The 14095-nt window shown below is 51.6% G+C and overlaps 2 protein-coding genes across 3 annotated transcripts in view; one reads left to right on the top strand and one right to left on the bottom strand.

The window, feature by feature from the left end:
• Positions 1-14095, top strand: part of LOC140524616 (uncharacterized) — a 44310-nt gene that overhangs the window by 24619 nt on the left and 5596 nt on the right. The window lies entirely within an intron of this gene.
• Positions 2320-14088, bottom strand: RHOD (ras homolog family member D). The gene is made up of 5 exons (XM_072639266.1): positions 13701-14088; positions 9043-9130; positions 6289-6398; positions 5315-5449; positions 2320-2931 (listed from the first exon to the last, which is right to left on the bottom strand). The coding sequence occupies exons 1-5, from the start codon at positions 13827-13829 to the stop codon at positions 2761-2763; spliced, it is 633 nt and encodes a 210-aa protein (XP_072495367.1). The 5' UTR covers positions 13830-14088; the 3' UTR covers positions 2320-2760.

Below are 14095 nucleotides of genomic sequence, written 5' to 3'. Positions count from 1 at the left end.
CTCGCCCTACCCTCCTGATGTGACTCAGAGCTCCTTGAACCCCACCTACCACAGGGATGCCCGGGTGGGGTCTGCAAAGGGGATGACTCCTTGGGTTTCCACTCCAGTTGCCTCCCTTCCTTCTGTCTCTTCTTTCCTCCCTTCTCAGTCAAGAGCCAGCCCCAAGGCCCTGGTAAGACCCAGACTCTGAGGGTAAGGGTCTCTTCCCCAGCTGCCCCCCCCATACTATTTAGCTGGTGCTTCCCACGGCTCCCGCTCCCTGGCCCCAGGTTCCATACCTCGTTCCATACCTATCCTTTCCTTCCCCAACTAGTAGCTACATGTTTGGGGCTGTAATGCCCATCATCAGACTGGCTGGGTTGGGGTGAAGAAGGAATGTGGCATATAACAAAAGAATGACAAATCAAGAATGCACTGGTTCCTGTGCTAGGTGCTGGAGATGCAAAGAAAGACAAAAGACAGGCTCTGCTGTCAATGAGCACCCAGTCCACTGGGGAGGCAGTATGAAAGCAACTTTGCACAAACACGCTAGAGATAAGAGAGATTGGAGGTACTCCCGTCAGGGGTGATCCAGAAAGGCAGGATCCTAACTGGGACTTGAAGGAAGCCAGGGAGGTCAGTATGTAGAGTAGAGGGAGAGAATTCCAGAAAGGGGAGACAGCCAGGAAGAATTCTGGGAGCTGAGAGAATCAAGGAAGGCTGGGGAAGTAGGTGAGGGCTTCCTGATGAAGGGCTTTGAATGCAAAGCAGCATTTTGTTTGATCTTCTAGGTGTTAGTGAGCCTCTGGAGTTTATTGAGTAGGGGGTGACATGGGCAGACCTGAACTTTAGGAAGATTACTGGAGTAGGGAGAGACTTGAGGCAGGCAGACCTTCCCCCGCAGTGACTATTGCAGTGATCGAGGCAGGAGATAATGAGGGGCAGTATCGGAGGAGAGAAGGGGGCATGTTGGAGACCCAGCAAAGATGAAATGGGAAGGCCCTGGTGGCAGCCTGGATATGGAAGGTGAAAGAGGAGGAAGATACCGAGACTGGAGGCTGAGGGTGGTCCCCAGAACTGTAACAGTAAATTTGGGACAGGCTGAGTGCGAGACTTGTCCAGGCAGAGATGCAGATATGGAGGGCAGCAGAGAGGTGGCGCCCTTGGGATGAGCCCTAATCATGAGGTATTTGGTGTGATTTCTTCCCCAAACCAGACTGTGAGATCTGTGAAGACAAAGATTGTGTCTTCTCTTTGGGTTCCTCAGAGGTAAATACACAGTAAGATTTCAAACCGGCAGGTGCTTATTGTTAGGAAATGCACCATTGGTGGAGCTCAATGAGCAGTCAACAGGTATGTGCTAAATGCCTACTAGATGCCAGACACGACAAGTACCAGGACAGGAAATGCAGCCATGCCTGCCCTACGCAGCTTTGGCGGTACCACAGAGTGCACTATGCTCATTTCTGAGCACCAGGAGACTTGAGATTGGCGCTCCCATATCAGGGGGCTGGAAGCTATGGCAGGGGTCACTGAACTGCTCTGGGCCTCAGTCTCCCCCCTGGAGAGTGGTTGTGTGGCTCAGATGAGGTGACTTAGCCCGAGAGCCACATGAACCACACCAGCAGGCAGCTATTCAGACAGTTGGCAGAGGAGTGTTTGAACCTGAGCTTTGGTCACTATAGAGAAAGCTCATTTCAAGGAGACTCCCAGCCCAGTGCCCAGGCACCAGGCCTCTAGGCTTTTGAATTTTCTAAAGTAGTCCATGAGGCCTGAGAGGAGGGACTTACCCAGGGTCATGCAGAGCTGGGCTCATTGACCAAATACCACATCAAGCCTTTAATGAACTCACAGTTAACTAGACCCAAGTTCTGAACCAGTGCCTCTTATGGGGAAGGGGAACAAGCACTAATTAAGTCCCTGCTATATGCCAGACACTAGACTCAGCATCATTTGATCTGATTCCATTATGATAGTGATCAGGACCAGGCCTCACCTCCTTGGTGGTGCACCCCCCAACTGCTACTCCTAGGGTAGGGCACCCAGAGGAGCCAGAAAGGGTCAGGTTAAAGGGCAGAGGCCCAGATGCAAAGTCCTTCTCTGGGGGAACAAAATCCCCAATTTGCAGTGCTCAGGCTAGGGCCAGATGGGCTGACTGGGTACCAGGCTCAGCTGGCAGGTTGGATGCTCCAGCAGGCCATGCTCCTGGCACACCCTTGGGTCTTTGAGTGGCCCATCTGTAAAATGGGGCCCAGAAGCCTTCCCTTGCCAAACTAAACACACTCCATGTGAGTTATCCTTACTATTGACAGGGTCAGAAGAGAAGCCTAAAGCAATAAGTTGTTTTTATAATAATTATTATTCCTTTGGAGAATGGGGGTGCATGAGTCTCCTCCTAGCTTCCAGGGTAGCCAGGCTCTAAGATTAGGTCCAGTCATGATGGGGCACATTCTGCTCACATCCAGAGGAAGCACCATTGGGCCAAGTGGTGGCAGGAGATCCCTGGCCCAGCTTTGTGGGAGTCCTCTGTGGAGCCTCACTCAGCCTCTCCCAGGTCCTAGGGGCTTTCACAGGCCACCTTTTAGGGTCATAGGAATCAGTTTATTTTTAGTATGTGGAAGATAGTTTATCACCAGCAAAAGAATCAGCCCTGGGGTCAGAGACTGAGGCAGTCCAGCCTGCTCAGCCCGTTGTGCTCTTCTTCAGAGGAGAACAAAGGGGCCAGGCCTTCTGGCCCAATTCCATGCTGGCTATGGGGGACGGAAGATGTGACCTTAGCCTTCAGGTCACCAGGCAGCCTTTCCAAGCCATCCTTGGCCTTCGACGACGGTGCTTGCGACCACTGAGGGCGGCCACTGCCGCCTCATGGAAAATAGAGGGGACGTTGTCCTGGAGCCAGGCAGAGCACTCGACATAAGTGACTGCTCGAATTGATCTTGCCATCATCTGGCCCTGTAGGAAAGAGCAAAAAGCAGCCTCAGCATCAATGTCCCCCTCCCTAGCATCCTCAGTCTTGCCCTTCCCTCCAGCCCAAGCATGAGCTGGGAACGTCACTGGCCTGGCTTCTTTTTTAGACTCATTGGACCAAAGTATTGGCCCTGGAGGAGAGGATTTGGGATCCAGTCACACATTTTACCGGCTGGGAGACCTTGGCAAGGTATGTCACCTCTTGGGTCCTCAGTTCTCTTATTTGCAAAAGGTGAGGTTTGAAATAGGTGCTTGCTAAGGTCCATCCCATCTCTAGGTGCTATGATCCTTTTCTCTCAGACTTCCTTCAAGAACTAGAATTTTTTCACAACCATAGTAGTCACCACAAAGAGAGAGAGATGCCATGTGTGTCCCTCACTCCCTATCTAGTGAAGCTTTCAAACTCTTCTAAGGCTCAGAGTTGCAGGAAACCATGCAGCCACACCAGGGCCATGTTAGCCATCTTCAGCCTGCCCCTTGCTGCTGCCGAGACTTTTACTCTTCCCTAGCAGGTTCTCTAGTCAATCCCTGGAGCAAGAGATGGCAACATTTTTTCTCCCCTGAAACCCCCAACTCATTCTCTATGAGAGAGAACTCTCTCTTCTTCTGGCCTCTGACTTCCCTGCCCACATTGAGACTGGACATTTCCACACCTCAAAACTTGCCCAGGACAAACCAACTTATCTACATTTTGATTCATTCCTGCCGTCCTCCTTCTGAAGCTTGGCCTGTCAGTCATTCCCTTTCTCTCATCTTCATGTCTCCCTATCTACTTACCCACTGCCCAAAAACATGCTGGAGGGGAGGGGAGTGGCCCATCCTCCAGAGACCTTTACTTGATCATGCCATCCCCGCAAGCTGTCACCTTCTGTCTGTCTTCCTTTTTACTGCCAAATTCCTACAAAGTGCCGTCTACATTCAGGGCCTCCCCTGCCCCACTGCCCAGCCGCCACTCAAATTGCTCTCTCCAAGGTGACCTTCCATTGGTCTCTTCGCACTAAACCAAGTAGTTTTTCTTGGTCTCTTCTCAAATTATCTTGCAGGTAACTGTGTCCACATAGTATGTGTGTCTCCCTACACCCCTGCTTCCTCTCCTCCCAATCCAAAGTCTTTGAAGATAAAGACAGTTTCATTTTTTTCCCTAGTGCTTAGCACAGAGCTTGGCACATAGGAGTTAATTAATAAACTTTTATTGAACTGTTGAATGGAACTGCAGGTGGGAAAGTACTGGCTTGGGGATCAGAAGACCCCAGCTTTGTTATCAGTGAACTCTGTTCTGCTCTATTACCCTATGTAGTAAAATGAGGGGGCTGGATTAATGATCCTAAGCCTTGGAGAGAGTCTGAGATGAGGAGGGATGGAACAGGGACCAGGAGGAGGGATGGAGCAAGGACCAGGAGGAGAGGGGAGGACAGGAGGAGGGATGGAGCAGGGACCAGGAGGAGAGGGGAGGACAGGAGGAGGGATGGAGCAGGGACCAGGAGGAGAGGGGAGGACAGGAGGAGGGATGGAGCAGGGACCAGGAGTGGAAGGGAGGACAGGAGGAGGGATGGAGCAGGGACCAGGAGGAGAGGAGAGGACAGGAGGAGGGATGGAGCAGGGACCAGGAGTGGAGGGAGGCTGATGAAAGAAGGCTACACTCTCAGCTTGTTGAGCTGAACCATATACTGTGTTAATGGTACAATGTGAAATCCAGCTAGAAAGAGGAGAGGGAGCCAGGAACCAGGGATGATTTTTTTCCCTCAGACAGGCCTTGGATCAACTTGGTTTTGTGTCTCTCCAGAGCACTCACCCCCAATTTCTTTGTAGTGTTTAGTCAGGATGGCATTCCCCACCCCCCAAACACCCAGGCCTCTAAAGCCCACGAAGGGAGGGATCAGGGATTAGCTAGACTTTGGTCCTCCCTAGCACAGCTCTGATGATAGGCCTTTGGACGAGGTAGACCCCCAGAGCTGGTCCAGGTCCAGCAATGTGTGTTTTGGTGGTGGGAGCAGGGTTGTTGACAGACTCAATGACCCATCTAGGAATTGTTTTGGGGAGATTCTTTTGGGCCTGTGCAAAGTTGGGAGGCAGCTGCCTCCTGCCCTGGGAGGGCTACCTGGCCCCACTCCCCCCAGGTTATAGCCTCTATATCTCCTCAACTCAGCTGCCCCATCCCAGAAACTATGGGGGATTAGTGGATGAGCTAGGGTCCTTCTCTTTCTCCTGAATGTTCCTGTGGGAAGACACAGAGAGTGTCCTAGACCTGAGGTCCTGCTGGCATAGAGGGAGAAGAGGCTTCGGAGGTCCTCCAGCATCCCTTCGAAGCCCTCTGGTGATGGAGAACTCACTACCTCACAGAGAGGCTGGGGCAGCATGAGGCTGATACCTTCTGGTAGGTGATGGGTTCCTGGTGGTTCTGCCATAGTTTTTTCAGCAGCACCTTGTCCTTGCGCAGGTCAGTCTTACAGCCCACCAAGATGATGGGTACCCCTGGGCAGAAGTGCGTCACCTCCGGATACCACTGTCAGGACAGAGCAGGGAGACCATGAGTCAGGCCTCACTACCTCCAGGGGAAATGGGAGAGCTTGTCCCATCCTAATGCCCTTGCACAAAGGGAAGCAGGCTAGCCTCAGTTTTCTCACCTATCAAATAGGACAGTAATAGCACCAGCCTCCCAGAGAGCTATTGCAAGGGTCCGTTGATCCCATGAAGCCCCATCTGGTTGCTGGCTCTGGTTCTTAGCTACTGTTATGACCTGCTAGGACTTATAGTACCCATCCGGCTTGGAATTCTTTCTGCAGCAGTAGGGATGAGCTCCCCTGCACTGTCTACACCCTCCCTACTATTGAACAAAGCAAAGTTTACTAATCCCCAGGAGGCTTAATCTATTCCAAGCTTCTATATTATTAGCACTGTGTTCTAATCTTATGGACAACCTAGGTCTTTGAGGCTTGAAAGAATCCATGACCCAGTGGAAGCTGGTTCCCAGATCTCAGAGTCAAGTCAGACCTTTCACACAAACTAAAGGAGCCCATGGCCCTCCTGGCTAGGAGCTGCCCAAAGCCTCAAGGTTAGGGCAGAGTCCCCACTTTGGCTGCTGTAGAATTCAGCGCCCACCAGCTCCCACCATGGAGGTCAGATCATATAGACTCATGAATTTTCAAGATGGCAGGGACTTGTGACTTGTCTAAGGTCACACAGGTATTAAGTCAAGAAATCAGAATTTGAATCCAGGCCCTTTAACTCCAAATCCAGTATTTATTCTGCTTCCCCATGACCTAGTTATGGAAGATCTCTGAGGGGCCTTTCAGGAGGTGGAAGATGGGGGCACCGCCTGTCACCTCACCCTGGTACACTGACCTTGGAAAGGATATTGTCGAAGCTGTTGGGGCTCATGACATCATAGCACATGAGCACCACTTGAGCATCAGCATAGGACAGGGGGCGTAGGCGGTCATAGTCTTCCTGTCCTGCCAATGACCAGGGAAAAAGAGCAGTTATGGTCCAGCCTGTCACAAAGATGCCAGGCAAGGGAGTGCCTGCAGAGGACATAGCCCGAAGGTGTCATGCCCCCCAGGGAAATGTCTCTGCCTGGCAGTCCTGCCCTTCAGGACTCCTAGGGGCTCAGAGTTAATGTCTTCTAGGGGCTAGGCCTGGTTCTCCAGTCCCCTTCATTTATCTTCCCTAAATTATCGTTTACTGCTAAACAGCACTACTAATTAATTCAACATAAAGTTCTACCTCGATTTTTAAATAGATGTTGACATGTAAAATGTCTCTCTAGCACCATTTTGTCACTTCCTCTCTCCCCCGTCCATTTTGGCTTCATTTGCCTTGAAAGAGCTGCAGTCAGTGTGTCTGTTGTAGATTTCACTGGTCTGGGTATTGATTGAGCCCTCACTGGTTGCTTGTCACTGTCACCGTCACCGTGTGTGCTTAGCAACAGGAGAGGGGCCAAAGGAGACCAGATTCATGCGCTGCCAGAGCTGGGAGGGCCCTTGAGCCATGGAATCCCAGAGGAAAGAGGACCCTTAGAACAGAACACAAAATGGCGGGTCTCCGGAACCGCTAGCAAATCGCTGCTGTCTTAGGGAAGGGGGAAAGAGAGGGAGGCAAAGAATTCACAACTCAAAATTGAAAGAAGCAAATGGTAAAAATTGTTTTTCCATGGAATTGGAAGTATTTTTTAAAAAGGAAAAAAAAATGGAAGTTCTTAAGCTTATTTGTGGCGTAGATCCCTTTGGCAGTCTGATGAGGCCTGGGCATCCTTCTCAGAATCACATTTTTAAATGCAAAGAATATATAACACATAGAATTACAAAAGAAATCAATTATTTTGAAAAACATTGATCCAATAGAGCCCTGACCCTGTGGTCAAGAGGACCTGAGTCAAATCCAGCCTCACATACTTACTAACCTGGTCAAGTCTCAACCCCAATTGCTTCCCCCCTCCCCCTCAAAAAACAAAACAAAAAAACCCCCAGTCATCAGAATAAAATGAGATATTTGTAAAGTGCTTTGGACATCATATGCACATGCTAGCTATTAGCTGTTATTACAAAAATGTTTTTTAAAAACAAATTCATGGACTTGTCCCAGGTTAAGAATTAGTTAAGAATTAAGAATAGTTAAAAACAAATCCCAGGTTAAGAATTCCTGCACATAGAACGTTAGAGCATCAGAACTGAGAGGGACCATTAGAACATGGAATGTCATGTCTTTACATGTAACTGGAAAAAATAAAACACTATTTAAAAAAAGGATATGGAATGTCTGAGCTGAGTGGAAAGGTTAGGATGAGATAATGTCAGAGCTGGTTTGTTTTGGCTGTCATTTTTCACTTGTGTCTGACTCTCTGGGTCCCCATTTGGAGTTTCCTTGGCAGAGACAGTGGAATAGTTTGCCATTTCCTTCTCTGGCCCATGTTACAGAAGAGGAAACTGAGGCAAACAGAGTGAAGTGACTTGCCCAGAGTCACACAGCTAGTAAGCATCTGAGGCTGGATTGGAACCCAGGAAGATGGATCTTTGTGAGTCCAAGCCCAGGGCACTCTATCCTCCGTGGTGCCACCTAATGACCTGTCAGAGCTGGGAGGGGCCTTCCCAGTCAGAATTGGGGAGGGCCATCTTTTCACAGTGGAAGAAGTCAAGGCCTAGAGAGATCCTGAGACATTCCCTATGTCGAGTAGCTATGGCCAGTTCTAGGATGGGCCCCCAGAGCTCCTGATTCCTAATCCAGGGCACCAGACTGTGCCCTGCACTCAGAAGCTCTCCATCTCCCTCATCCGTGGAACGTTCAGACAACGGTATAAGAGGCTGAAACCAAAGGCTGTGTTTGGCACAGAGACTTAAGAGCTGAAAGCTTTCCTCATTTGTGCAGTGGGGTTCTTGAACTGTCAAAGGAGTGACGGATAGCAGTGGTGAAGGAGGGCCTTCTGAAGGATGGGGAACATTTGGATTAGCCAGCCTGAAACAGTGCCCGCCATGACCCACTGTGCCTGCCGTGCCCACCTGCTCACCTGGGCGGTCACCTGGTGAGGAGTTCTTGGAGGATGGCCAGCCAGGGTGGGGCAGGAACCCCGCAGTCTGGCCCAGGCCAGTGAACCGTGGGGGAGACTTGGTTCTCTGAGACCTGGCTCCCCTTCCCGGCCTTGGACTCATTTGGGGTGGAACAGTAAACTGGCACATGGAGGGGTACCTCTTAAGGCAAAGAGCAGGCTTTTGTGTGTGGCAGCCAGAGAAAGGTAAAGGCACTGATCTAGGGCAGGTCAGTGACCTGTGGGCAGACAGTTGTGGCCCTCACCTCACTTGACTCCTAGCCCAATCTGCCTCATCCCAGACTTTTTGTGCACACTGCTCTCTGGGACTGGAAGCTCTCAGAGGGCAGGGCCCAGAGTCCAGGGATGTTGACACACATAAGAGTGAAGGGAGATGGGGGCATTTTGCAGGGGAGAGAGGACAATTAGTACAGGTATAAGCCCTTCCCTCCTCCTCCCTCTCCAACTTTAGGCTGTGTGCTTGGGCCCTTGGAAGGTAGGTGTGTTTTGGGTTCTAAGCCTCCTCAATCTTTCCCATGCCATCCATCCATCCCACTCCCCCTGTGCAGCCAACTTACCTGCTGTGTCCCAGAGGTAGAGATTCACAGGTTTGCCCTCCAGCTGCAAGACCATGGAATACCGCTCAAAGACAGTGGGTACGTAGGCCTGAGCAGAAGGAGAGAAAAGGCGCTTAATGATGGGGGGGAGGACAGAGGCCCCCAAGTCAGAGGCTAGGATGTATAAGGCATCATGCCAAGCTCTGTGGGTACAGGAAAGGCAAAAGACAGTCGATGCCTTCAAGGAACTTACAATCTGATGGGGGAACACGGAGCAAACAAGTGTTTTACACACCAATTGGAGCTCATCTAAAGAGGGCAGGCACAAGCAGGAAGGGGCTCAGGAAAGCTTCCTGGAGATATGAGCAGGGAGAGCCTTCCAGGCATGGGGACAGCCAGGAGTTCGGCCCACAGAGGAGAAGGGTGTAAGAAACCTGGCAAGGCAGGACAGGCTAGGCCAGGAAGAATCCTGAACACCAAACGGAATTTTGTATTTGATCCTAGAGACCATAGGGGGCGCTGGTATCAATTGAGTAGGGGAGTGACATGGTTGAGCTTGGACTTTAGGAAAGTAGACTGGAGTAGGGAGAGACTTGTGACAGGCAGACCAGCCAGCAGATGATTCCAGTAATCCAGGTGTGAAGATATGAGAGCCTGTGCCAGGCTAGTGAAAACAGCAGAGGAGAGAAGAGGGGTATTGGAGAGATGCTGGGAAAGGAAAGGAAAAAAGGAGGGGAAACTGTGACCAGGTCAGATGTTGGCTTCCCCTTGGACAGGTAGTTTCGTGGAAGGGGAGGGATGGTCAGCCTGAGATCGGGAATTGTATGAACATTGGGATGATGTGAAGCCAAGTCTCCCTTCTACCAACAAGTGGAAACTTCCTAGTTCCTCTTCACTGTGGCAAGCCATAGCAATGTAAGCCATGTCAGTGAGACAGGTGGCGGGGAGGGGGCTGCTTTCGGCTCAGAGGGAGTGGCCTCCCACCTCCCTCCCTCCAGGATGTGTCCTTGCCCACCTCCTCAGGGTTCAGGGCAGAGTGAAACCACGGAAGATGAGGGCAGGACCCCACCCAGCTGTGGCTGGGCTCAGGGAGTGACTCAGAAGGGCACTTGGGGCCTCTGAGTCAGCAGGGAGGAGAATGGATACAGGACAGGGTACGATAAGACAAGCGATCCTAGGGGAGGTCAAGGGTCAGGAGTAGGGGCACCTCACTGACGGGAGGGGGGCAGAGAAAGGCCAGAGAAGATAACTTTGCAGGCCACAAGAAGCTTCCTTGTGCCCCCTCCCTTCCCCCAGTCCATTCCAGCAAGCATTTCTGAAGCACCCACTGTGCCAGGCACGGTGCTGAGAACTGGGGAGAGAAAGGGAAGGGAAAGGCTCTGGGGGAGGCCCGAGCTTGTGCCCGGCCAGAGCCAGAGTTCTTTCCTGTACTGATTCTCTATGCACTCATCTTTGTGCTCTCCGCCATGACCTCACAGGTGGGGATTGTTCATTGATTGCACTTGGACCTCCATGGTCTTGAGCCAAGCCTGGCCCATAGTAAGTGCCCTCCAGCCACCCCTGCCCAGGGCTTGGAAGTCATGCTTTAGGAAGGTTCAGTGTTAGGCGTGGGAGGAAATGAGGATGCCCATGCTAAGCTTCCAGGGGGAAGAGGAAGGGGAGAAGTTTGAGTCCTGCGACCCTAGACAAGTTCTTTAACCTTCCAGAGCCTCAGTTTCTTTATCCACAAAGTAGGAATGGCAACCTTTGCACCGCCTACCTCTCAAGGCCAGTGACCTTACAACTCAGTTGGGACGAAGCCAGAGAATCCATCCTGTGCCTTCCCTCCTCCATCTCACTAGGTAGGCCCCTAATGCTGGTCTTGTGCCATCCCTTTTGGCCAGCTCACCAGCAACCCCAGCCTGCCATGTTTAGAGTGCCAAACCCCCATCAAGCTGGAACTTTCAAGGGTAGAGCTGGGAGGGCCCTCCGAGGCCTCAGACAAAATCTCCCTTTTGTATCAAGGTGCTCAGATGGGAAAATAGAGAAACAAGAATATTCCTGGGACTCAATCTAGTGAGGGAATGAGACTGGGACGCAGACCTTGTGATAGAGGGGCAAGCACAAGGTGGCTGAGAGAGCTCAGTGATCAGAGGCCTGGGCTGGCTTCCCCAAGATGTCCTCATCTCTGTTTCCTAGACCGGAGCGTTCCCCCACTTCTCCATCAGTGCCTCCCCAGGAGTGTGAAAGTGATGATGAGCTGATCTGATCCACTCAGGAGCTAGAGGGCCAGAGCCCCTCCTCCTTCTCCCAGGTCACTCAGAGGAGGGTTCTGGGGGGGAGGGGGAGGGGCACAGGGCCTGGCTCTGATTCTAGGAGAATTCCCTCAGGCTCAGGCAGGCCTTTGGAGAGCTGGGCCATGGCACCCTCCCACTCCCCATCCCCAGGGAAACAGAACCTTCCTGCAGGAGCTGTCTAGTCCCATCCCCCCCAACCCAGGGGTTCTGGTGCTGAAATTCACAGAGGGTAGATGGGCCTGCATGGCAAGAAGCAGCAGCCTAGCCTCAGCAAAGCCAAGACAAGAGAGAATTAGAGGGGCAGGAAAGGAGCAGGGACCACATTCTTCACTTAGAGCACAGTCTGGATAAAGGTCTGGAGGCCAGAGATGGAATGTCATGTCCAGAGCAGCTGAAGAATACATGGGTGATGAAGAAGGTAGAGTGGGCCAGTAAAAAGCTCTCTGATTTGGGGTCCATTACTCCCATGGTCCTCATCTGATTAAAGACCTTCCCAGTGTAATCACTTCTAGCCTTAGGATCCTATAAATTCATTGAAGAGATGGGGGACTATGGGTGTGGAGTAGTGCATATCCTAGCAGATACAACCATTTTGTTAGCTTTGCTGAAAAGGTTTTTTTTTTCTTTTTAATATTTATCAAAAGGAAACCTTGATAGGGAGGAGGAGAAAGGAAGGCTATATTTGTGAATGAACATGATGTCAAAATGAAAGGCATCATACATCATATATAATGAAATATGAAATAAGACTGGAAAAATAGAAGGGAGCCAGACTGGGAAGGGTTCAACTTTCCACCATTGTCCTCCAGGGCTTGAGGCTGTTGGTGAGGTTTGGGCCTGGAGGAAAGAGAGCCCCTCCCTTCCTTCCCTGAGGCTCCTTCCCTCAGTCTTTCTGTTCCGGGCAGCTAGGTGGTGCAGTGGATAGAGCACCAGTGCAGGAGTCAGGAGAACCTGAGTTCAAATCTCACCTCAGACACTTGACACTCACTAGCTGTGTGACCTTGGGCAAGTCACTTAACCCCAATTGCCTCATCCTGGGTCATGTCCAGTCATCCTGATGAATATCTGGTCACTGGATTCAGATGGCTCTGGAGGAGAAGTGAGGCTGGTGACCTGCACAGCCCTCCCTCACTCAAAACAAAGTCAAGTGCAAGTCATGTCATCATTTCTCTGATGGCCTGGTCTTCTTCGGCAACAAAGGATGAATACACACACAGCATTTTACACAAGGACGCCTCCCTTACCTGCCTTATAAACTGTGTCCCATCATTGTGGCTCCAGAGAAGGTGCCAACCTGTGGCAGTGGAGAGGGTTTGCTCATCTGAGAGATCCCTTTGCCAGTGAAACCCCAGCTCTAACCCCTGCCTCTCGCCTATGATGCCCATGATCTGCCAGGTTGGCATTTGTGGTCAGGATGCTCCGATCACTCCCCCTGGTGGCCCTTGGGATCCTGGGAGGAAGTGGAGGTAGGCTGCAGCTTAGGTGGGGGTTCAGGACAAAGAGAAGATAAGCCTGTGGTTAGACAGGGAGCTCCCCGCGGGCAGTAACTCCCTTTGCCTGAGGCCCAGGCTCAGTGCCCACTTGGCCTAGATGCCAGCATGGTGTTTGCTAAACAGTAAAGTGTTGAAACAAGATCATGTATAAAGGACATTTGTAAACCAGAAAATCAATGGAACGTGAGCACTCAGTTTAGAGATGAAAAGAGCTACAGCTGGGTTGGCCAGTGGGAAGTGCGCTGTACTTGCAGCTGGAAAGACCTGGTTCAGATACTACATCCTTCCCCTTCCTAGCTGTGTGACCCAGGGCAAATCACGTCCCTCTCTCAGCCTCAGTTTCCTTATCTGTAAAGTGGACGCAATCATATCGGGATCCTGAGATAATCCAGGGAAAGCTTTGCAAACCCCAAAGGGCTATGTCAGTGCTATTAACAGTAGCATTATTACTGTATCCCAGGTGAACAAAGGACAGCCCAGCCAGGGCATCAAGGAAAAGCTCTTGGGGTGAGTGAGGGGCTGATCTGGAAGGGAGTTCAGATGGGTAGAAGAGGCTAGAACAGGGGCTGGTGAAATGTTGTCTCAGCTGGTTCTGAGTTAGTCTTTGAAGGACCGGCTGGGGAGAGCAGCAGAAGGGGAAGGAACTGAGGCCAGCCTGGGCCTTTCTGCATCAAACCCTGAACATGCCAAGCTGAGGCAAACTGCTTGGGTCACTCATTCACCCTGCAGAAGTCCTGCCTCCCATCAGCAAGAAAGTGAACAGAGCTTGGGAAGGTCCCCACACACCCCCTGGCGCATTTCCCCTCTAGGATCTCTTAGGAGAAGGTTGGGGAGGAAGATGTGTGAATGTGAGGAGGGGACAAGGCATATGTATCCGTGTGTACCCAGCTGTATGGAAGTCAGGACTCACCTCAGGGAACTTTCCCTTGGCGAAGACCATCAGTAGAGACGTCTTGCCGCACCCCCCATCACCCACCAGGACCACCTTGATGGTAGGAACAGCTGGGTCCAAAGGCTGGGGCTCGTCGTCCCTTTGCATGCCGCCGGCCTCTGTGCTAGTCGGAGACCCTGTCCTTCAAAAGGCCCTGTCCAGCTCAGCAGGCATCTCTTTGGAAGGATGTGGCGGAAGGACTGTCAGGCTACCTCTCGCCCTGTCTGGGAACTCCTCTCGATCCTCTCTCTGCCTCCTAGAGCTGGGAGACTGCAGGGCCAGTGGGTGCCTGACTGCTCTCTGGAGAAGGCCACAGTCACTGAGCCACACAGCTCTCGCCCTGGCCCAACCCCTCTGTGACAGGCCCGGAAGGC

Source organism: Notamacropus eugenii, chromosome 2 (assembly GCF_028372415.1).
Source record: "Notamacropus eugenii isolate mMacEug1 chromosome 2, mMacEug1.pri_v2, whole genome shotgun sequence".
Taxonomy (NCBI): Eukaryota; Metazoa; Chordata; class Mammalia; order Diprotodontia; family Macropodidae; genus Notamacropus; species Notamacropus eugenii.
Note: the sequence above shows the minus strand (reverse complement) of the source record. Positions and strands in the feature narration are given on the sequence as shown.